At 35.7% G+C, this 25,696-nt stretch overlaps 1 protein-coding gene and 1 long non-coding RNA gene across 3 annotated transcripts in view; one reads left to right on the forward strand and one right to left on the reverse strand.

Moving 5' to 3' along the window:
* Positions 1–204: 204 nt before the first annotated feature.
* LOC149802945 (sodium-coupled monocarboxylate transporter 1-like) overlaps positions 205–25,696 on the forward strand; it is a 46,221-nt gene continuing 20,729 nt past the window's right edge. The window contains exons 1-4 of one of the 2 annotated variants that reach the window (XM_089952460.1): positions 205–1,133; positions 20,954–21,019; positions 24,598–24,649; positions 25,387–25,454. In XM_089952460.1, coding sequence (XP_089808586.1) covers positions 759–1,133; positions 20,954–21,019; positions 24,598–24,649; positions 25,387–25,454 — 561 coding nt within the window. In that variant the 5' untranslated portion in view covers positions 205–758. Of the gene's footprint in view, positions 1,134–20,953; positions 21,020–21,288; positions 21,423–24,597; positions 24,650–25,386; positions 25,455–25,696 lie in introns of those variants that run through there. The other variant, XM_089952461.1, reaches the window with a different exon arrangement.
* Positions 1,011–6,321, reverse strand: LOC149802946 (uncharacterized). The gene is made up of 3 exons (XR_016420113.1): positions 5,559–6,321; positions 4,780–4,943; positions 1,011–1,109 (listed from the first exon to the last, which is right to left on the reverse strand). It is a non-coding gene; the product is annotated as an uncharacterized LOC149802946 (long non-coding RNA).

A 25,696-nucleotide genomic window follows, 5' to 3' on the forward strand; every position in this document is an offset into this window, starting at 1 on the left:
CCTCGTTATTTTGATCTTATCGACCCGTTTCTATTCCATGTTTAGACGCTCATTAGTCAAATCACATGCAATTGCTTTATTTGTAATACAATGAATATAATTTTCTTGTTCTAAAAAAAAGCGTATAATTTCCCTATAAAATACAAGCTTTGAATTTCCGCATAAATCAAAGCTCCTTTCTTGTTGCTGTTGTTGTTTAAAATAATAATAATTATAATATTATCTTTGTTTGAATACAAGTATAGAGTGACAACTCTAATTTCTAAATGGGTCAAAACACGTGATTATCCAGGCAACTTCAAGTTCTATGGTTTAAGTGACCATAAATGGGAAAGCGCAACGTCCTTTGTGTCATTGACAACTGTAGGTTTGACATTTTAGAAGTATATGTTGCTTTGTCCCAAATTTAAGCAGTATGTTAATGTGCTAAATTTACCTCCACCATTTTTGCAGGTAATATCATCATCATAAATCTGTAATGTTGACACGTGTTCTACATAATTAGTACCGCTCGAAAGAAACCATGCAGGTAACGCACTGGTTCCTTAATAGTGACCAAGAAAGTATCCGATTGACATCCATATGAACCGTATATCTGATGCTTTTATATATTTGCGATTAGTGTAAATAATCCTTCTTAGGCTTACGTGCTTGTCTCAATGTGATTTACCAGATTACAGTCCCACTTTGAGCTAACTAATCAGTGTCTGTATTTTTAGTGGATTTGAGAGTCACACTACAAAAACGACTTGTCCATCATGGCCAATGAAGGCAGAAGTTTCAGTTATCAAACTGGGCAAAAGAATTCTTTTTCGGTTGTGGATTACGTCTTATTTGCAGCTACATTGGTTATTTCCACATTTATTGGATTCTACTATGCATTCAAGGACAGAAATAATTCAAGCACGAGGGAATTTCTGCTGGCTGGAGGGAAAATGCACGTTTTCCCCGTCTCGATGTCGTTACTAGCCAGCTTCATGTCTGCCATTACGTTGCTAGGTACGCCAGCTGAAATGTACAACTATGGCACGATGTATTGGTGGATTGGACTTTCGTATGCAGGCGCCGTCGGCTTGGCTGCTCACGTCTACGTTCCAGTCTTCTACAATCTGAAAGTCACGAGCGCTTATGAGGTCAGTTAAAACAAGATTTAAAAAAAAATAAATAAAATACTTTATACTATTTTACTGCGAAAAACCCCATAAACACAAAAGACTGCATCATTCTGTATACAAAAACTGCGTTTATGTATCAAAATAACATTTGTAAAAATTCTCTACGCTGTTCAATGCAAAGACTGAAAACTACCAGTGTCCTTCAGAACGAATTGCAAATGACAATACATTTTGTATGCTTTATCTTTATTGAAATCACGATCTGTTTGATGCGTAATAAACAAATTTAAAGTTATATTGTGACGAAGCAGCTAGAGTAAAATGCCTTGACCAGATACATACCACGACGGACACGATTTGAAGACGTACCCTTCTGGTCAAGAGTATGACACGCTAGCCGGGGGGGGGGGGGCAAGTGTCCCGGCCATCTACCCCTAGGGTGTCTCAGTTTTTGTATATAATATTATAATACTAAGTATACTTCGTTGTGTACTTATTTGTCTTTTAAATCTTTATATAGTGAATTATATGGCCTTGTTTTGACATTCAATTCATTTTCAAATTTCAATATAAGCAGGGACTAAGGGTCGCAAGCCTTCGAAATGGCCTGTGCCTCTCTCAAAACCTGAAGGTGTTTGAGGATAACCACTTTGCCAACACGGATCCCAAGTAAATTCTCGAATTATAAGAGAGTGATGCATTTCCTTTGGTAATCAAACGGCCCTTTAATAATCGTGACATGAGCATATTTATTTATTGTTATAAATATATTTATATAAAGATTAGTTTTCTCTTCTCATCCCGGGTCTGTAACTTGAGTGTCAATTTCCATTTGCATGTTTGTCTGCCTGTCTCTCGTCGATGACTTCACATTGCGTTCATCTTTACGCCGCTAAATCTTGTCATAAATTGATGGGAACGGGCTTACTCATTGAATAGGTAATAAATGGGGTAAATAGGTATAAGCTGTTTTAATGTACTATTAAAACTTGTGCGATAATTGTTTTTTTTTTAAATTAAAAATATCGATCGAAAAAAATTTGGCACGAATTTATCAATGGGTTTGAGAAATTTATTTTTTCGATATGTTGGATCAGCATAAAAGTGCTTCCTTTTCTACAGTAAGATTCTGGATGGTGAATTCAATTCTTTTAATGATTTAAAAAAAAATGCACTTTGAAGTTAGATATATGTCATTGCTTAAAGAACCCTCATTTGAATGTATTATTCTTTTCGCCCATCGCTCCAGTCAGTGCTTGAAAATTATTTTTTTCCTCACTGAACAGTGGAGTTTTCTTTTTTAAATATTAGACTTTGTCATATGGTTACAAGGTACAAATAAAAAAAAATTCTTCAAAATACTTCACCAAGAAAGGTTGAAAATTTAAGCGGGAGATTTAGCCTTAGTCTTCCTCCACTAACGACAAAATGTGCCTCTCTACCTTTCTTGACAATTGGCTTGCTCATAAACACACACGCAGACACGTACGTGCGTGCCTGTTAGTCAAGCATCAGGAAAAATTGGGTCAGTCGTAATTTCTAATTTCATTCTGGGATATTAATGGAAATGTTTCCACATTGATCAAATTTGTGTAGCCTGTATTTTGGCCACATGATTTCATATATGCGCATCAGAAACTATACATTGGAAATAATTCTAACTGACAACAGTTCCCAGATTACGTTATTGTAATTGATAACATATAAAACTATTAAGTAAAATATCACCTGAACAAACATTTTATACTTTGAAAGTCACTTAAACGTTAATAAAATAAAACGGCAATGTCCAAAGCATTCCAAATGCTATTCTAAAACTACTTACGGCAAAGCACATGTAGCAAATTTCTTCCCACCACTAGTCATGAAGTCACATTGTAATTGTTACTATGTTACGGCTAAGTAAATGTACAATAATTACACGTGCCGTGGTTAAATTAAGAATGTGATTATTTTGGAATTGGTAAATGTTTGGTGAATTTTGAGCAATTGGAGATATAGACAATACAATGCCCCAATGAAATTTAAATCTTAATAAGGGAAGGATTAACCCAAAGGTTAATAAGACTATGTGAGTCGGCCAGGGGAGTTGGGCAGCTGCCCGCCCCTTTGCTTTAAAATAAATCAATTGTGCAGTATATAAATATAACCCTTTAATTCGGTTTGCCCCACCCCCGTTCGAATTATGGCTCTCTCCCCCACCTCGGAAACGTTCATAGCCTTAGGCCCTTATATTTTGTACGTCGTCTTTTAGACCCCCATTTCAATATTGAAGTAACGGCTCAACGGCTTTCCATCCTATTAGCCTTAGGCCCAGACATAACTTTAATCTGGCCCTAATGGTAATAAGCAAGCTGGATAATAAACATTTAAGTATGCCGTCGGGTTACGACTGATCCTAGCTTGGATAGGAACAGGGCACTTGACCTTTATCTTGTAGATCACACTGCTAGATGAAATATGAGTTTGAAAGGTGTCAGGGACCGACTATTCAGTTGTTAAAGGCGGTGAAGGTGTCTAGTATTATTATTATTATATTATTTTTTTCTTTTTTTTTGGGGGGGGGGAAACAAAATTCAGGTCCTGAAATTGCTTTAAATATATTGCTGTTCTGATTTATAGAAAATAAAGAACCTATTACATATATTTTGGTTAGTTGGGGAAAACATAATCTTCAGGTTAAAGAAAAACTAATTATCGTGGCTTCATGAAAAATAGAAACTTTCCCCCTCCTCCCGAAAATTAAATGGACAGTCAGATCATTTCCTTTGCTTCATATCATCTGTTTACCGTCTGCTAAACATCAATCCATGTAGTTAAACCTCTTACAACCGAAACCCCGGTATACCGAAATCCCTTCAAGATCGAACTATTTATTTGCTCCAGGATTTTTCCTTCTTGCATATCATCAATTTTTCACCAGTAAACCAAAACCCTTCTATTCTGAAAACTGGATCAAATTTTCGGCAGCAAGTTTCAATTTAACACTAAATAAAGACCCCAACCCCCAACTCATTCCACATTCCAAACTTAGAAATAAAAAGTAGATAATTGGTGGTCAAGAAATAGCCTATGGCACTGTAACTTCACCCTCTTAGTAAAAGGGGTGGTTAATTAGATTGGCTGGAGTTATCTAGGAAATGACCTCACTCAATTTTACAGCAGGGTGTTGGTGGAAAGATAAAAGGTCAACTAGAAAATCAGGGATGAAAATTTGAAGACGGTGAATGAAACCGATTCGGAAAATCTAACCTGTAGAAAACACTAGGGCTAAAGAACAAATACCCCGACAAAATTACTCCAAATAAGATTTTGTATGGAATCCTTTTCTAAAGAATACAAACAACATATCAGAGGATTAACAAACATACATAAAACAACTTTATTATTTTGGTTAAGTGGGGGGGACCTGTCTGGTGCCCCCCCCCCAAAAAAAATAAAATGTCAACAGAAAATTGAGCAAGACTATTGGAAAGAAATAATGCAATACGAGCCCCCTTAGACAAGAAAAATAACAAAATTTAATCAATAACAGTTAATAGCAGCTACGCCAATTGAATCTACGTTATGACAACAGATTTTAATTGCCGTGTCTAATTGGGATTTATTTCATCATGATAACGATTCGTGAAAAGAGCGCAATGTCCATGAATGATTGCATCACCTTCCTCCCTTGACCGTATATCAATGTCTTCCTATTTCTTCGAGTCTTCCTATTCTGAACGCTTCTACCTTTCCTGTACTACATAGTCGTTTATTCTGAACTCGTCACTTGTTTCTTTGGACTTCCGTCTTCGGACTGTCCCTTCTCTCCTCAGAAAGCTGTTCCTTAAAGAACAAAATTACCCCTAAATCTCTGTACGTATCACTTTCTATACGTACATAAAATTCCCTAATTTACGTTACACCGAAGCATTCTAGCTATACACTCTACATAAATTCTGGCTTAATCCGATAGAACATCACCCTCGCTTCACAGTGACGGTCCATAAATTAACACGTGAGCGGTATATCTAACATTATCGCATCTCTTTATCTATGCTACCACATGCTCGATTACTATTGCATAAAATTCACACATTTCTAGCTCACCACACTCCCGAACTTACAAGATTATTCAAACATTATAAAATCGGATATAAATGCCCGAGTATCGTTAACTCACGATAATCAGTATCGTCCTAACAGACAAAGGAAGTTATTTCATATAACCCTGTAACATCCCACACATACGAAAACTTGGATAGCATGCAATCGTCAATTTTATCAATAATCTAGTAACTGTAAAATCAAAGAAAGAAATTGCATAACAACTATAGAATTAGCAGATTTCCATGAAACTGAATAAACGATACATAATATGGATCCTAGTCATCTCAAACACATTTGCATAAAATAAACCATCAAAAATAGAAAATTACGTGAAAATTTAAAATCGTGTACCTTAATGCTATTCTCTTTCAGAAAGTGTGCGTCCTAGCACTAAATTCTGCCTTTTCTTGCAAGTCTGCCACATGGTCCCCTTTTCTCGTTAAACGAGGAAAGCACTATTCCTTTTAGGTTTCCAATGTTCATTGGTGTAGTCCCTCTCAGACTTGCATCATAGAAGGGACCCATAGTGCTGAAAGTTAAAGGATTTTATGTGTTTTTGTTTTCCCCCATCGCGTAAGTGTTGTTTGTATTACGTTTATTAGAATTTCGGTTTAATTAATTTTGATATAGGGTATATACACCGCCCTACTATAGTGTTTAGAATTTGACTCTGGCTGGTCTTGGATCGAGGTTTTTTTTTTACAAAGAGTGATCCTTACCACGGATCAGTGTTGTTCCGTGTTTGGTATATGTGTGTGCTATTTGTTTTGCAAATGATCCTTTTTTTTTCTCTTTTTTTTACGGACTGGCTATTAGAGATCAAATTCTTTAAGTTATTACTTAATTAATGGTTACGCTATGACTCGGGTAGTTCGGTGTTGACACTTGTGAGCTCTTCGTTTTGGTACCGTGCTTCCCGGTCTTTTGGAACCAATACTATAATTTTAGTGTATGTGCTTGTGTAGGAGGAAAGATAGATAGAAAATGGTTGAAATAGACATTTGCATGTTAAGCGTGTGCATGTTTTGTGTATTTATACCTCGTCTTGTTTACTAGTTTGTTCCCCGTGTTTCTGTTTTCGTAATGTTCTTGTTGCTGACCTTGCTTTTGGGGGGATAAGGTACGACCCTTACTACCACACGTGAGTCACGTAGCTTAGGCGTCATACCATCTGTTTGTTCATTAGTCAGCAAGGACAAATCCCTGTCCCTTGCACGTGTAATTGTTGTTCTAAATAATGTGTTAATTATACGAGGTATTTGTTGTAGATAGTTTGTTAGTTAAGTACAATGACCTCTTTAAGGTATATTATTACTTAAATTGCTTTAAAGGTGGATATTATTTGATTTTAAAGTCTTCCCTTAGTATATTCATTATGGAGTTAATATAATTTATTAATAATTATAAATCTTTCTGTCATTAATATTATTTGTAAATAGACTTTTTATTTCTTATCTTCAAGTATACCGTATTTATCAAAAATTGTATTGTTTAACTCCTGTCTTTTATGTTTATTTTAGGACATCTGAGTATTAAGTGATCCTTTCAATCCAAATGATTGCCGCATAATCTACAATGTGGTATAACACTTATAATGTGAAAACAGTCTAGCACGTCAGCCGCTTATCGTGAAGAGGCTGCTTTGTATGGAGGCCAATCATATACCTACCCACTTTTTCCATATGGCCGACCAGTTTAGATTTGGATAGCGACATTCTATATCTTGTTTCTTCTGGGAGGCCATATACTTTAATATAGCATAAATGTTCTTCCCTCTATCCCATATTCCTATATTATCCCTGTATTTATATATCAGTTCACTGATTCTTCTACAATATCCAGGAGGTTCTAATTGTTTAGTTCATTTATCATTTTTGTAGATTGCAATGTTAAAACGACATAGATAACCATAGATGTAAATGTAAATTGCTTCCCATGGTAGTTTGGGAGAGTTATTCAGCTGTTTAAATATATCTGAAAATATTGGACTTTTGTTTAATAGTTAAGCTAGGTAGGGCTAGCCCTCCTTGCTCATTCGATCTGCATATATGGTTTTTCCTTACGTAGCGAATTGTGTTGTTCCAAATAATGCTCAGTATTTTCCTTTCTATTAATCATGGCTTTTGTAAGTGGTACCGTGCTCCTTATATAATTTAATTGGCTGTAAATGTAGGTTTTAGCTACCTGAATGCTGTCCATTAAGTTAATCTTCATGTGCGACCAAGTTCCTATTTGCACTTCTGTCTTGATTAGTAACTCACTATAGTTCTTGTGAGTAGAGTTCTTCCCAAAACTTATTCTTAATTATTTTACTTGTTCCCTAATTGGATTAAGGGAGAGATTAGTCCGAATTTCCTCTGACCCTTGCCACCCCATTTTTGATATTTGGACATGCATGTTGGGGTGTATGATCAGAGTCCATTCCCTATCGAAATGTTGGAATTCGCCGACACCATTTGGTCTCGGCATGGGGTAGCCGCTTACTAGCCGGCCCAGCAAACATGAACGACCTTTCATCGAGATATACCTGCATGAAATCGATAGGAATATGATTTATTTTCACAGAAATTGCGATCATACATTCGTTATGTCTTTAATCAGCTGACAGATGAGAAGAAATTTGACGTGGATCTGACCATTTGCATTCCTAGTCACGTGACTACACAACTCTCACAACCTACATGTCAATGATATCAGAGGTCATACAGTAACGTGATATCAACAATAAACTATTTCTAGCGTTGCTGTTGGAAAACAAATCGAACAAACAAATGAAAGTCACGTAATTGTTATCGAGAAAATGAAAAAAGTTTAAAAAAACAAACTTCTCAAAATATTTATTGTGAAAACAACTACCAAAAATCTGTAAATGTTGCAGCAATTTGAAGAAAACCAGATACACTAGGCAGAGAGCCCATGTCAATGTGGCAGTCACGTGACACCAACAAAACTATCGCTGAAACGTGCTCGATACTTCCCGAAAATGGTTTTCTCCACCTGCTGCGACATGGACATGTTTCTGTTCGTTGTTTTCAGAATAAATATGTTGAGAATTAAATGTGCATTATATTTATTTCCAAACATTAAGTGACTTCTGTATAATGTGTCCAAATTCTATGTACAACAACTTTGGAAATGTGTTTATTGTCGATATCACCCGACTGTATGACCTCTGATGTCATTGACATGTTGGTTGCTAGATTTGTATAGTCATGTGACTCGGGATGTAAATGTCCAGATCCAGGTCAAATTTCAGCAACGACGTACTTTCGTTTCGTCTGGCAGCGAATTAAAGATATGACGAATTGTTTTCACAATGTTTGAGAAAATATGTCGTATTCCTATCGATTTCATGCAGGTATATCTCGATGAATGGTCGTTCAAGTTTGCTGGGCCAGTTAGTAAACGGCTACCCAATGCTGACACGAAACGGTGTCGGCGAATTCCAACTTTTTGATAGGGAATGGACTCTGACCCTTCACCCCAACATAAATATCCAAGTATCAAACCTGCAGTAGCAAGGATCAGAGGAAACTCGGACTGGGGGGTGGGGGGAGACTAGGATGGTTACACCGCCAGTTGCCTATTAATAAGATTTATGTCTTTTCATGGTTGAGTGCTGAACCAGAGGCCTTTCCAAACTGAGTGAATTCATGATGTAAATGTTTAAAAGATGACCCGTCTCTGGTAAAGTTATTGCAGTCGTCTGCATGTAATATAGTTTTTAAATCTTGTTTCATATTTGGAATTTGTATTCCCTGAATGTTAGTGTTCTTATCAATATTTATATTCAGAGATTCTATTACTATCGTATATATCAGTATAGACAGGGGGCAGCCCTGTCTTACTGAGCGTTTTATATTTATTTCTATTGTAAGGGTACCTATAGTAATTAGTCTAGAAGTAATATATTTATACAAAGCCTTAACCCAGTTAATACTGTTTAAGCCAAAGCCACATTTTTCCAGGGTTTTAAAAATGAAGCCATGTTTTATCCGATCAAAGGTTTTTCTTGATCGAAAAAACACATGCCTCCTTTCTCGCTTTTAATATTTAAAAAATCAATTATGGCAGATATTGATATAGTATTATTTATAATGTTTCTCCCTATCCCCCCCAGCTTTGGTTTATATAAATTATTGTGTCAAAACAATTTTTTATTCTGTTAGTTATCATTTTACTTGAAAGTTTATAGTAATTATTTAGTAATGTTATAGGTCACCCGTTTTTGGTTAATTTTTCTTATCCCCTTACTATTTTATATATTTAGACTGCAAGAACAAACTTAAAGACCTAATAGTGTTCCCTACCTTAAATATTTTCAGTATGTTTTTTTATGTCTTATAATTTCATGGTGTTTGTTTTTTGTAATAATAATAATGCTGTCGAGCATGAGAGCACTGTTTATTTTCCACACACTCTGTCCCCACTTAATTGTATTCGTGAGATACAAGTAAAGTAAAACCAATTTATGATCATACATTTGTTCCTGTATGATAACACAATTTTTAATTGCATTAATTTCCCTTTTGATATATAGAATGTATCTAAATGGCTTCTTTTATTATTAAAGTATTTATATGTATATTCTCTATTCTTTTTTATGTCTAAAAGCATCTATGAAATTGTTAGATTTTATAAATATTTAGATCCATTTTCGCAGTTTTTTGTTATATAGGATTCCGTGAGCCCTTCGCTTTTATCTAATTCTGTCATTATCGAATTAAAATCGCCTCCTATTACACAAGGTTCTAAAGCATATCTCTGAATACAGTGATTTGCACTGGTAATGAAGTTAATTTCCTTGGATTTATGCCTCCCGGTGGTACTAATATGTTGAAAATATTCCATTTGTTCATTTTTATATGGAATAAGCGCCCTTGTAATTCATTTTGGTAATTTAAAATTTTCAAGGTTTAAGCCCTTGGTGGTCCGCCAAACAATTATAGCCACCCCAGCTTTACTTTCTGTTGGGTGATTACTGGTAAAGACTAAAGCGTCAAGATCTTTTTCTAGCTTCCTCACCACATGCTCTGGCATTCCATGTGTTTCTTGTATTAAAATGATGTCATAGTTTTTAGATTGTACTACAACTTTATCGACTTTGTAATACCAATAATGTTCTTTGTCAAGATTTGCAGGTGTAATCCCTCCATCTTGGCTATGTATTTGTATTAAAGTTTACATAAGTGTTTACAGTATAAAGTAATTAGACATTGTGTAAATTTGCAAGTATCTGAAAACTTAATAATTGGTAATTTCTAGTGGGCAGTTCTCTCTGCTTTATATTCATTTAGACTGATGATTCTTTTTTTTTTATTTTCATCTCTCGCCAAGGAGACAGTACGTCTAATTTGTTCCTTTCCTTAGATTCCCGGCTAGACTCTCTTTTCCGGTGACTTGTGGCTCCTTATAAATTCTAATATGTCCGATTCAGAAGGAGTTCTGGGGGTAGTTTTGGGGTATATACCTTTCTTTTCTTTTCAATGGTATTATTGTAGTAGACGTGTCCATTTTCTGGCCCTGGTTTTCATCTTTCCCTTTCTCTTGTAGATGAGTTGGGGATTCTTCTTCTAATTGATTCTTACAGCTGGTGTTTCTTCTTTTCCTTTTTCCGGACTAGCTTGTATGCTATCACGGGCTGTAACATCTGGATTTTTATTGATCTCTCCAAATTGCTGTTCTTCTAGAATGAGGAAGGGAGTTGTGTTTTTCTCTATCAGCTTTCACTTGGTTTGACTCTTTTATTTTTATGCTTTGAAGTTTCTTAACTCTTGCTTTTGCTTTCCTCTTCTCACTTTGGCTTGTTGGTCTGCTGACTCCCATTTATCCGACTGGTCTTGCATTTGATTTTCTATACTGTCTAGCTGTAAAGATGTAAACGTCTCCTCTACTTAGTCTTCTATCGGTTCCGGCACTGTTAGTAGCGTCTTTTCCATCTCAGTATCCTGTTTCCCTGTTACCGTTTTGGTTACTGCTGCGGCATATGTCTTCGGGGACGTGTTTGTGGAAATGTTTCGTTGTGCCTGGTAGTTAATTCCCTGGGTAGGTGGCCGGTGACTCCAGATTTGTAATGTTGGCGGTGGTTCTAGTATCCCTTGTACCAGGACTTAAGCATGAATCCCATAATGTTGAAAAATGGGGGAATCTTCTTAGCATCTTCTATCGAAAAGCTTAATACTCTAACTCCAATGAAAACTGTAGGAAATCCCTAATAGGTGACCATATACGATCGTAGTACACTGTCCCTGTATTTCCTTTCCACCTTGCTCGTGAGTTCACTAGTTGGTATTTCTAGGGGCAGTCCAGAGAAGTGCACCTCTACAGCTTTCTCTTCCAGAACCTTGATTAGGGGTGGAGGGGCATATATCTTTACTGCTTTATCTTTAAACTCTATCCTCTGATTATTTCCATACAGAGGAGTTTCTCTCTTCGCAAAAAGGAAACAGAGGCCTTGATCTCCATTTTGCAGACCTCTGATGTTACATGGCTTGGTTTCTCTCGTCACAAGGTACTGGAGGATTTCCGCTGGGCGTGGTCTCTCAGCATCGGTAAAAGTGGTGAGATCTAGGACCTGGCATCCAGCCGTTCTATGAGCTAGTATAGTAGGAGTATTTCTCGATCTGTCACTTTCAAATTTCTGGGGAAGTAGCTGCTTTTTATCCCACCTTTCTCTGCACCGTTTAGCAAGTTAGCCATAGTAGAGCTTTGAAAACTACCCACTATGAGTTGTTATAAGTATTAGGTATAAGAAAATACCTTCAGATAAATATTTACCAAAATTTGCAAAACACAGAAGATACTGAAATTTTACATAGTATAAATAAAGCAAGATTTACACAATGTAAATATACCTTTTTAGGCTTTCTCGGAGCCGACCTTCTTCTCTCTCAGGAAATTTAAGACTAAAGAATTTCGACCAAGGTCGTCACTTTAAATTCACATTACTTTCAAAGTGTACGCCTTAATTAACTCTGCCCAGTCGTAAGCAGTGGTTCCTAAATTATCCGAAGATAATAATTGCTTTCGTCAGATTTAGATAGCATAGACTCTCTGAACTACGGTGCATATCAATTTCCCTTTGAAAATGATAATTTGACACGAGTTCCTATCAAGCGGTTATGGTTGTTAGTACAAATGTTTTCTCAGGAGAGCGTTGCAATACCCTGTTCAAATCTCTATGAGTCATGAATGCTAGCTAGCCTTACAAGTTTTAACCCTGGCACGGGGGGGGGGGGAAAGAAGAAAGGTCGAAGTGACCTTTCACAAAGACTTTTCTGGCTTAAATGTGATAAAATTTTAATGCTCAATGCATTCAACTTCAAGGTTCAATACTATTCAAAATTCGACACTTTACAGGCACGCGTTAAATAACATACACCTGACACGCTGGTACAGAATATTTCCCATTCTAATATATAGTAAACTTCTGGGTAAGTCAATGACTCGGAAGTGTCACAAGTGAAGTAAAACTAGTAAACTACACGTGGGGCGACACTGATTAGGGCCGACAATAGGACAGTTTCAAGGCCTTTGCCAGCTTTAAAAGGTCAGACTGTTCATAACTAAACTTTTGTTAGCAAGTCATTAAGAAAGGTTTGATTATATGCTTATTACCTTATCGTGATTGATTGTATTCTTATTATAATGATCAACAGAATTTTGAAAAAAATATTAAATATATGGGTTAAATAGCCAGTCTCACGGGTTCCTTGCAGAAGCATATCGATAAAACAGTATTCCGAAAGAATATACGCTGTCCAGCTATTTTTTTCAGTAAATGTTAATAAAGCAAACATCTTTTTTTTTATGAAAAGGTTCTTACTCTTATAAGCACAGACACACACAGACGTGTATGTTTGCTCATAATTATATTCTCCCTCCCTCGAGTCGCATAATATTAGTTTGATTGGTTTTGGTAATCTAAGGGGTGGGGGTAAGGGTTGTCTTAAAAATGTATGCTGGTACCGATGATGATGATGCGCTTGTAAATATACTTATACATACATACGTACGTACGTACATACATACATACAGCACGCACGCACGCACACACACACACACACATACACACATACATACATACATACATACGTGTATACGTACGTACATACATACATACATACATACATACATACATACATACATGTATACATACATACATACATACCGTCTTAGTTTTCATTTTGGAAGCACGTTAGAAACCAATATCTCTCTTGATGATTACATTTGTTTGGAAGAATTTTTATTAGTAGTGTTCCCGTGCAATTATTGTTTTCACATTTTCGAATATTTCTTCAATATGAGCAATTTAGATTTTGACTATATGTATAGGTCGTGGCCTTTTATACCCCATTATTTTACATACGAGTGCATATTTTACGCAGGCGCGCTAAGATGTGAAGAGCCACCTCAACAATGTGAACGAAGTCAATTTACTGAGCAGTCAGGCCTGTATTTTTGATTGAGGCTATACTACACGTTTCTTTCCACTGTAGGAATGAGATTATTGATCACCACTACACTGTTTAAAATATTCTCCGTGTCAGAGTTAGTGTTATAATATTTTATACTAACTGGGTCAGAAACAGTATAAGGATAATTTATACTGACTGGAAGAGATGGCGTGAGAATATTTTAAATTGAATGTGGCAGATTTAGTGTGAGAATACATTACATTGACTCTTGGTTAACCAGTAAGAGAAGCAGAAAATTGGATATATGAAGAACAACCCAAACTGGAGAGCTTCCAACCGCAGTACTAACAGAACAGTGTTATATGCATAAAAGCAAAACACAATTGGAAAGAATTTTTGAAAGAAAGAAAACAAAACACCGAAAATATCGAGTTAAAAAACAATCAACACAGGCAAATAACTAAATCAGTTGTTTAGAGAAAAGGATGTAACAATAATTGATACAGCCAGAGCCACTGAAGTAGGTTTGACAATGCCAAGTATTCCTTGTTTATACAATTTTTGTTGGAGGTTTAATGGTAGCGGGGTGGGTTGGAGGTGGAGGACGTTGCACTACATTATTAGATGACTGAGATTAATACATATTAGTAATTATTTGCTTCGGTTTAAGGAAATAAGCATTGCGTGAAATGTAATGCTTCTGTAAAAGCTGACCTTCGAAAATAGCTGGCAAGGTGGTTTCTTTCCAGGCCGAACCTGTCATTTTATTTATTTGGGATTGGTGGGATTACTACTTGCATTTTAGGGTTCATAAACGCTTTTGAAAAGTAACTACAACAGTTCTTGCAACAATTAAGACCAACACAAATGATCTTTTTTTTTTTAAATTTAATAACACAGATTTTTGGGGCATTTCTAAATTATCAAGTGTCATTTATAAGCTCAACTAGTTAATTGTGACAGAGACATCCGGGGATGCAATATTACTTTACACAGGCACTGACAGTAGGACTCTCCTCATTTGAATCATGTTGTACACTTTGTCTTCCTATGTTTTTCTCTATAATTTCTTGTAGCGTCACAAATTGCCTAACAGTGTTTGGAATGCCTCTCTTTTTTATGCACAAGCATTAACAGTAAAGTTGAATCCAAGTTTATCCAGTCACTGGATGACTTTAAATTGTAATTTTGTCCTACGATACTTCCCAATTTAACGACAAAGTCACTCACTTGCAAAAACATACCGTCACCACAAACAGCATTGTTTTATCTTAAATTGGATAATGATATATAGTCCTGGAATTTTGTTGCCATGTTTTTAGTTGATTCGTCACTTTCGTTGTCCTAAACTTATTAACTTTATTACGTATTTTTGCAGTTTATCGAAAAGTTGTACCAGAGTAACGCAAGTTTTCTTTCTAACCATTATAAAACTTTAGATGCAGATTAGACATCTCCTAAAGCTTTTATTCAATCATGCTATTTTTTCATCTCTTAATCCGTTAATCAGTTAAACAGGAGTATATCTATCTTGTTGCAACTCGTTTAGAAGTAACGGTACTTTAACCCAATCCCTCCGTCACTCATCACAATGTATATTATTATAGTCGTTTCGATATATTTCCTTCTTTCGGTAATAGTCTTTATGTCAAAGGATTTTGAATACATAATATCATGTACAGTTTCTTTGTTCTTGCCCTTCGTGTATCTCCAGGCATACTTTGCTGGAAGTTTAACATTGTTAAAAATTAAATTCTTTCCGATCTATTATAATGATGATGTGAATATTAAACAGTTTTACACCAGGTAATGGTATTTCACGTTCAGACAGCAGTCGTCATTTTTGAAAATAAACGTGCAGTCTGACTTTACTAACTGTGGAAAATTGTATGTGTTAAATGAATGTACGATATCCTGCAATAAGTAGGAGCCCTCCATACAGCAGTTTACTTGACTCTGATAAAAAATCACATCATACAGCACCAGTATGCTCAGGACTTTGGCGTGATCTTCAAAAAACAAGTTAACCAAATGTTTCCTGGTTTGTAGGTGAAAAAATACAGTTTCAGTCTCAGAGTCAGCTGATGCTTTGAATATCTTATATGGGCATAGATAAGATGTTAATTGTTTTTTTTTTATAATAAAATAATCAGAAGTTCACCGCGTCTGAGACAAAATGTGACTAATTAGAATCCATTCCTATAGAACTGTTCTTAGGACTACCCCTTAAACGTTTTCCTGTGTTCTACAGATGAAACAATGTAATGTGTCTCCACACAATGTTCATTATGTAGATTTGCCACAAAATAATATAAAATTGACTTTTCCTGTGCAAATATACTACGCCTATATTAACATTTACTTATTTTCTTTTCATACGTTAATATCGGATATATTTCATCGTGTGGTATCAAAAGCATAATATTTTAACAAGTGGAGTAGCCACGAGTTAAAATATATCGTTTTAAGATTAAACTCGCTCTTGAGCGCAATCCCAACCTCTTCAGCACACCCCAACCCCCCTTGTTGTAAATTTGCTTCACTTCCATAGGATGGTCATATAAATATCAGTGACGTAAGAGATTAGTAGGATTGGGTTAACCTAATTTGTCGCAGTAAAGTATATTTTTGACATTTTGTAAATAATTTGACCCAACCTGAAAACAAAGCATATCCGATTCAACAATACATGGCAGCCAGTGTATCGTTGTTGTCAAGAAAGTAAGAGCAAATATTTTCAGAGAAACGCGAAAGGCATGTAGTCAGATTTCTCCAGCAACAGTTAATTTTCATTGCCGAAATATAATGCAGATTATATTTATTTGTTTTAGTTCACAAGATACTTATTTTCGTTGCTGCAGGTATAACTTCTGCAGGCACACACAATCATGCATCGCATGGCATGATGGGAAATCTTACATATTTAGATTTTTTAAAAAATTTACATTTTACATGTGAAAATATAGGTTGAAATGTATTTCAATCATTTCGCCAAAACGTTGCTACATTTCAGACTTAAGTATATGATAAATGTATATCTTTGCTGATCTCTCTCTCTCTCTCTCTTCGTTTCATTTTTCATTTATTTTTTTTATTTTTTTTTTTGCAGTCTTAACAACTCTGGTGTTTTGTATTTCGCTTTCTCATTTCCTGTACCAATTTTTCTCTGATTAACTTTTAACATTTTGCAATTGAGTGTGCTTTGTACACATGCATATGACTTTATTATGTCTCCTATTCATTTGTATGTTCAGTTTCAGTTAGGCTAGATGGCAGATGAAAGTTGTGAGACAATGGTATTTATAAAAACATACCGACTTTATGGCCAGATTTTAGTCTATATTTACTTTCGTGTTAGTAGACCAATATCATGTCATCCCTCAGTCTGAACTAACTAAAGATAAATCAGTAGCGTACTAACGGTGGGAGAAAGGAGGAGGCTGCCCCGGGTGCCAGAGGTATTGGGGCGCCAAAACCCCTTTGGGTCATCATCATCGCATCTTCACTAGGCAAGATTCCAAAAACCCTATCTACATCTTAGCGGATCGAACAGTTATTTTGCTTCTTTGTCCTAGCGACAGCTGTTGGATTTCATGTCTTGCCTTCCTTAGTATGTAATGCCAACTAACCAATAGCGTGGTGCATTGTACCTTGGCCGAAAACGGTGGTGGCAATTGACCTAAAACGGATACTTTGTAAGTTTGCCATCGAAAGAATGACTATGTATGGATTAGTATGGCTTAGTGACTAAGCCACTACAGGTGTATTTGAGTGAAAGGTATTTGTGCAAACACGGACCGGCACTGGAAAATTGCTTATTTATCAGATCATTAAATTTGTGTAGCCCCCCCCCCCCCCCCCACCGTCTCGATGACGTAAGAACAGTGTTCAAATTTGAACAACTTAATTTTGATTGGATGCGGTGGCTTGCCGCCGGCGCATCCAATGAAATTCACAGACCCGAAGCACAGAAATATTCGTTCGATATGTCAAGGTGGAGATAGGGTTATCGGAACCATGGCTAGCGAAGATGTCATCATCGCCATAGGCGCCATTTACTCTTAGTAAGTCACTGAAATAAATTCTCACATTAACTCATTTTCCTTACACAACTAAATTAGTTTGTTGTTTGATGCACTTCAGCATTGTCTTTTGTTATAGAAGAAGGAAGATGACGTAATTTAAATTTAGAGGAAAGGTTGTGTGCCTTATGTGATGCAAACAATATTGGAGTTGAATTTTAATATATACTTGAAGAATCATATTTTAACACACACAGTAAACTATATTTGCATAAACAAAGTTACAAACACAATATGGTTTAAAACTAACTTGACCAGTTTCAAATTACAAGCGGAAAATGTGTAAGATCTCTTTAGCAGATTCACACAAAGTAATTATAGCCAGAGAGGACAATGCATTAGGCTGTGTTGTACAATGACATAATTTACAACCGAACAGGGATAGCAAGTAAACTGAGAGTTTTGACGCCAAATCTTTAACAAATAAGCAGATAATTATTAATCGTTGTACATCGCACTTATCTAGATTAACTTTTATACTTCCTGTCAAAAGTCTGTCAATTTAAGCGCCCTACAGTAACGGATACCCAATACAGGGCAACGCTACCCACGAAACATGCCTTGTTAACGTGACTAGGGCCGAGGATATGTTGTCGCTATTGCGTTCTTTAAAACATATTCAATATGATCCATCCATTATGTACCGACAACCCATCTCAGTATTTTGGTAACTCAAGCATTCTATCGTGCGAATTATTACTGGATTTCACCACTTTTGTGACACAAGAGACTGTCTGTACATAGCATAGTAAGGAGAGTGTAATGCAATATTAATGCAGAGAAATTGTTTGTCATTGTTTTGTTACCGTTGCCCTACCTACCTCACGTAGTCACATTCTGAGGTTAAAGTGTACCGTCCAATTTCGCCTAAAAGTCGGATAAAAAATGCAACCTTAACATACGTAGATATGTCGTCACATTATGCGCCGTGTCATTGTCGTTTGTTTGGATTAATCAGATAAACAAACAACATATATTTCGATCTACCGACGCATCATGTGCCGGCAGGTCAGAGTCTATGTTGTTTGCATTATAACCCGACTTGTATGCGATTACAGTCGGCATGAATGATCACCGAATAATTATGAACAATATATTTTTATACGCAGCAAAATCAAATGGAATAGTTTTTTTTTTTTTTTTTTTTTTTTTTTTTTTTTTAAACTGAATTCAATGCATAAAAATGTGTCTTGAGGCACTAAATGTAGATGGCACCAGTGGCGTACTATGGATAAATGGCGTGCGGGGCCAATGGCGTAAATGGCGCCCAGGCGACGATGCTAGCCCAAAGGGCCGAAGCATGGGGAGGGTCGTTGGGACCTTGTGCCCCCTCCCACGAGCTAGGAGCTTAAATGGAGCGCTGTGAACTTTCTCAGCGGGGCTCGGGGAGGAGCCTCGGCTGCTAACGATTTTCCTGCAATTTAATGCCGTTTGTTGGCTTTCCCTGGCATCAAAATTCTATTACTAGCAAACAGTCAGGCATCACTGTATGCATGTCTGTCATTTCCACGTTAGGCCCCTTAATTTCACCTCAATCCTATTACTGTTAAGCATGTAAAGAACCCATACATTTTAGCAAGGTCCATTTATTTATGGACTGTTTCTTTACAAAAATATAATCCCCACATACCCCTTTCCATAAATCTTACTAGGGGTTATCTGACGGATTTGAAGACAGACGTCTATTTTAATTTTTTGTTCCCAGGTGATATCATTGGTCTTTGTCTGAATCCCTCTCACTCGCTGTGATGCGAAGAAGGAGTAGCGTGGTGTTTGGGGGCACCGATGGATAAAGTATCAGTTTGTTCATGAAGAGCACATTGGCAGCAGAAATGAGTTTGCAACTTCTTTTTATACACCGGCACGTTATGCAGTTTACTGAATGGCCGGGATTCAAGAGTAACAAATTTACAAACACACAATTTTGGTAATTTTCGAGAAGAAAAAAATTGTCATATATTTTGGCACACCAAGCTCTTTGGCGCCCCACCCACCCACCCCCGTTAGTACGCTACTGGTTGGCGCTACTTACTTGACTCTCGCCACGGCGAATGTTCGCGCCTTTTATGATATCTTCCCCAAACTCTTTCCTGCCGCCGTTTACTTTCCAGTTACAGGATGGTATCACAGGGATATATTTTTGACTGCTGGTATAATGTCTGATCGAAAAATAGTTTCAAATATGTAGTTGTTATTGTTTGCACATTTGACGATTGAGGCCCTTCTAGAGACCCAAGGGCAGGAGAACAACAATTATAACCCTCTCACATATGATTACGACGAGGGGAACCTTAGTACACGTTTGATGAATTCCACCCACCGGTTTATGAAAAAAAAGGTGTTAGGAGAGACGGACGGAACGATGGACAGACGGAATGTATTGCAATGCCTTCCGCTAAAGCGTAAGAATATCGAGAGAAATAAGATGAAATAGCGTAGGAAAATGATTTCATAATCCACATAGCTCAAACACAGTTTTAATGGCTAATACACACAATTGTAAAATTAGAAATTCATTATATTCTGAGAAGTATAAGAGCGGAAACACAATACAATTTATACCAAATGAGCGTTTATTTATTTTTAAATACTCACAAACAAAAAGAAACACACACACACACACACACACACACACACCATCATCATCATCATCATCATCATCATTTACATGTCCTTAACTGGTTTTGGAACAGTTCATTGTTACTGACACCAAACCAGAATGTCAGATTGTCGTTGTTATCATATGATACTATGGGGCTGGGAGAGGCGGATTTTTTGTTGTTTTTGTTTTCCTTCATGTGGATATTCTTGTAGATCTTGAACATGAATTTCCTTTACGAAGCGTGGAGAAAATACGTTACGCCATTGCGAATTTCAACCGTCGACGTCTGTTTCCAAAGATTTACACTCTCTATCTCAGGTAAACGTAGCTGCAGATATCACACGTAGCTTGTGTGCAATTAATGCTTGTTATTGCATTGATATTGCAGTTTTATAATGTGATCAATACTTTTTTAAATTTCATGATGGATTACCGTACAGCATTCAGAATATGTTTACACTGTCTTAGAATCATCGAGATGAATATCAGTTAACGTTGCAAAGGTTTAAAGTGTAGGTCCATATTACTTTTATGAAAAAGTGTACTGATGCACACGCACATGTGCAAATATAATTTATGAATTTATTACAACTAAAATACTTTGCCATATTATACTATTTATGACCATATTTCCCTGTTTTACAGTATCTGGAGAAGCGATTCAGTAAGGGTGTACGGCTGTTAGGGACATGTATTTTCTGCACACAGATGGTGAGTTAATATCAATGTTAATTCATTTATTTACTAAAATTGGAATACATTTCAGAAACTGTCTGAAAGGCACCTTTTATCTTGTATTACTTTATTTCACCATACCTTAGGAAACGTATGTTAATATGATAGGTAAATAGCTGTTCATCTTATACACGCATACGTTTAAATACGTGCGCATTTACGTGCATCCCCAAGCGTCAACAATACTGCCTTATCCAAATTTCACCTTCATTTGAGTTCACCAGGTTATACATACTGTCTAATAATGAGATATATTTCACCAACATAAAGACTTCAACCGTTTAATTGGTCAAAACTGGGGCAGACTTGGATTTTATCTAATGAAATTACTGGATTCTAGCAAGAGATGAATTTCTGCCAATAGATGACATCCAGGCCTGTATGTTCAGGTTTAGTGACCTTATTTTTAAGAAGCTGCATTCATGATGCATTGTTTGTCACGTATTTGTCAAAATCTGCAAATATCATCATCGTAGATTTCAGGACTAAATTTGATTGAACTGCAAATAGAAAACCGTGTCTTTAACACCGTTCATGTTAGCACATGAACTGCTCTAAAAAATATCTGATGTAAAGCGCTGACGTTTTATTTTACTTGTAAACAAATTTAAACCAACTTTGCACATGATGTTTGTCACTTTATTCAAGCTAGTTTCCGTGGCTTGAAAGTAATGTATGTCATGTTCATTCATCTAGTTTGTAATAAGTCCATGGCTCGAAAGTAATGTATGTCACATTCATTCATCTAGTTTGTAATAAGTCCATGGCTTGAAAGTAATGTATGTCACATTCATTCATCTAGTTTGTAATACGTTCATGGCTGAAAGTAATGTATGTCACATTCATTCATCTAGTTTGTAATAAGTCCATGGCTTGAAAGTAATGTATGTCACATTCATTTATCTAGTTTGTAATACGTTCATGGCTGAAAGTAATGTATGTCACATTCATTTGTCCAGGTTATAGCAAGTCTATGGCTTGAATGTAATGTATGTCTGATTCATTCATCCAGTTTCTAGAAAGTCCACAGCATGACAGTAATGTATCTTAAATTCCTTTATCCAGTTTATAGTAAGTCCATGACTTGAAAGTAAAAAGTATCTCACATTCATTCATCCAGCGTCTAGTAAGTCCATGGCTTGAAAATAATTTATCTCAAATTCATTCATCCAGTTTATAGTAAGTCCATGACTTGAAAATAACATATCTCACGTTCATTCATTTAGTTTCTAGTAAGTACATGGCTTGAAAGTAATGTATCTTATATTTCATTCATCATGTCTCTAGGAAGTCCATGGTTTGAAAGTAATGGTTTAAAAGTAATGTATCTCACAGTCATTCATCAAGATTCTAGTAAGTCCATGGCTTGAAAGTAATGTATCTCATATTTCATTCACAAAGTCTCTAGTAAGTCCATGGCTTGAAAGTAATCGATCTCAACATTCATTCATCTAGTTTCTAGAAAGTCCATGGCTTGAAAGTAATGTATCTCATATTTCATTAATCTAGTCTCTAGTAAGTCCATGGCTTGAAAGTAATGTATCTCACATTCATTCATCCAGTTTCTAGTAATCATGGCTTTAAAGTAATGTATCTCAGATTCATTCATCCAGTTTCTAGAAAGTTCATGGCTTGAAAGTAATGTATCTCATATTTCATTAACCTAGTCTCTAGTAAGTCCATGGCTTGAAAGTAATGTATCTCACATTCATTCATCCGGTTTCTAGTAATCATGGCTTCAAAGTAATGTATCTCAGATTCATTCATCCAGTTTCTAGAAAGTTCATGGCTTGAAAGTAAGGTATCTCACATTCATTCATCCAGTTTCTAGTAATCATGACTTCAAAGTAATGTATCTCAGATTCATTCATCCAGTTTCTAGTAAGTCCATGGCCTAAAAGTAATGTAGCTCACATTCATTCATCTAGTTTCTAGTAAGTCCATTGCATGAAAGTAATGTATGTCACATTCATTCATCTAGTTTCTGATAAGTACATTACTTGAAAGTAATGTATCTCACATTCATTCATCTAGTCTCTAGTAAGTCCCTGGCATGAAAGTAATGTATGTCACATTCATTCATCTAGGTCTGGTAAGTACATTACTTGAAAGTAATGTATCTAATATTCATTCATCCAGTTTCGAATAAGTCCATGGCTTGAGTGTAATGTATCACATATTTCATTAATCCAGTCTCTAGTAAGCCCATGGCTTAAAAATAATGTATCTCACGTTCATTAACATAATTTCTGGCAAGTCTATTGCTTACATATAATATCATTAACTTTCCTTAATGTAATTTCTAGAAAGCCATTGTCTTGAAGGTATTAATTGCCATATTCATTTATCTAGCTTTTCGAAAAAATGTGGTTTGAAAGTTAAGTATCTATGCTTGAAAGTATGTTCTGCCATTCGTCTAGTTTCTAAGAAGTTCATAGCCAAATAATGTATCCATGGCAATGTCTATCACAAGATTCGTCAGTCTTGTTTCTAGCAAGTCCATTGTTATATATTCATGATTTGAAAAAATTGTCTGTCATACTCAATTATTTTGTTTCTAGCAAGTCCATTGTTTGAAGATAATGTATACCTGATTTGAAATTATTGTCTGTCATATTCATTCATTCAGTTTCTCGCCAATGGCTCAAATGTAATGCAACTGTACCTTGAAACTATTATTACTACTCTATGGTCTTAAACTAATTAATATAAAGGAGCGAAGACCAAAACGTTTTCTAACATTCAACTTAATGTATTTCCCTAGAGTACAAAGTAAAAATTAAAATAAAAACAACAAACTTACAATATTGCGAATTAAATCCTAAATAGCCCGAAAAGATTAATAACCAGCAACAATGAACAAAGTTCTACCTCCATTCCAGTGATATTCGAAATAAAACTCAGCGATGAAGGTGTCGATGAGCATGTAGTCTTGAATGTTCTGATGTACCAGTAGCCTGAAGTGTGAAGATGTACTCACAGTCTTCCAGTTAAACACAATAATATAATCCAAGATGTCATTGTCTGCATTCACTATAATTCCAAATTAATATTTGTGTCCCAGAACATTATTTAAAAGCACTTTGTATTTCCATCGAATAAATAATTTGAATGAATACATTCCACCCAATTGAAATACTGAACACAACAGTAATACTGATTATGCCTAAGGTATAGCAGGAATGAATAATTTCTAGATGATACGGCAAATGCATGGCTTGGAAGTAATGTCTCTCGCATTAATTCATATAGTTTATAGCAACTCCGGTGCATGAAAAGTAATATATGTGGCATTCTTTCATATGGTATCTGGCACGGCAATTACTATGTCACATTCGCTCATAGACTTTCGATCAACTAGCAAGTCCATGACTTAAAGATCGTCTGACGTGAAACGTAATTGATTTACTTCTAACAATAACTGTACAGATTAATTTATTTTGACTCGTTTTTATATGTTCATCTGAAAACTTACGAGTGTTACATGACGCGCATATTTCATTCCTTGAATCTGCTATGATATGAATAATTTGCCGTTTGGGGCTTTTTTGCAGATGGTTTATATGTCCATTGTTTTGTACGGCCCATCTCTGGCTCTAAATGCTGGTAAGCTTAAAATTCATACTTTCAGAACTGATATTCTCCGGCCATATGACACTCCTAGCCTCAATCTAAAGTGCAGATTTCATCAGCATAATAACTTAGTAAATATCATTCTAAAAGTATTTTCATCGAGTTAGTTTAAAGATTTCACTTTGAAGTACTATCAAGATGAAATATGGGAACGGCGCTGGTTGAGGCTGCTAGTTCACATGAAATGAAATTATAGCCAAATTATCATGTATTCCTTCCTTCCCTCTTTTATTTCTTTATCTTCTATCTTTCTTTCTTGCATCCGTATTTGTAAGGTTTGACTCAAAGAGAAACGAAAATATGTGTGTCATTATTAAGTCCCATTTCCGGAATTGTTTCAACCCACCTCTCTGTATAATCAGTTTTTATCAGCTTTTTTAAATATATGTTGCATGAAACTCTTAATGTAATTTTGTTACCTACATACATGTGCACATATTCTTTCACTTGTATCAAGAAACAAACATAAGGCTAAAAGGCGTGCACATTTGCGTTTATTTTCATAACAACCAAGCAACATATTTTATTATTATTACACATTCTAACAACTGAATTACGCCTTTATATCATTACTTCTTTAAATTTATTACCATTCTTTTAACAATATCTGGCGACAAATACAAATTCAGAAACTAAATCTTGAACAAATGCATGTCTCTCCACTTCTTGAGTATGAGTATGTCAATGACGTTTTAAAATTTTCTTTTCAGTTACCGGTTTTTCATTATGGGGAGCTGTTGTCTCTGTTGGGGTCTTATGTACCATTTACACTGCTGTGGTAAACGTTATTTATATTTGCTTTTATTGAAAGGTAGATGCATGAATGTGTAAAATGCATGAACGTAATACATGGCGCATTATATTACGTGTCATCTATATACATTGTTTGACGTGACAATCATTTTATTACAAACCATGAAATATTTCATTTTTAAAACTGATCTAAGACGTTTAACGCCAAAGCTATTTATTCCATATATTTTCGGATGAATGTGACAAACGCCATAGTGAGGATATTTT

Source organism: Sinohyriopsis cumingii, chromosome 3 (genome assembly GCF_028554795.1).
Source record: "Sinohyriopsis cumingii isolate HCF-2022 chromosome 3, ASM2855479v2, whole genome shotgun sequence".
Taxonomy (NCBI): domain Eukaryota; kingdom Metazoa; phylum Mollusca; class Bivalvia; order Unionida; family Unionidae; genus Sinohyriopsis; species Sinohyriopsis cumingii.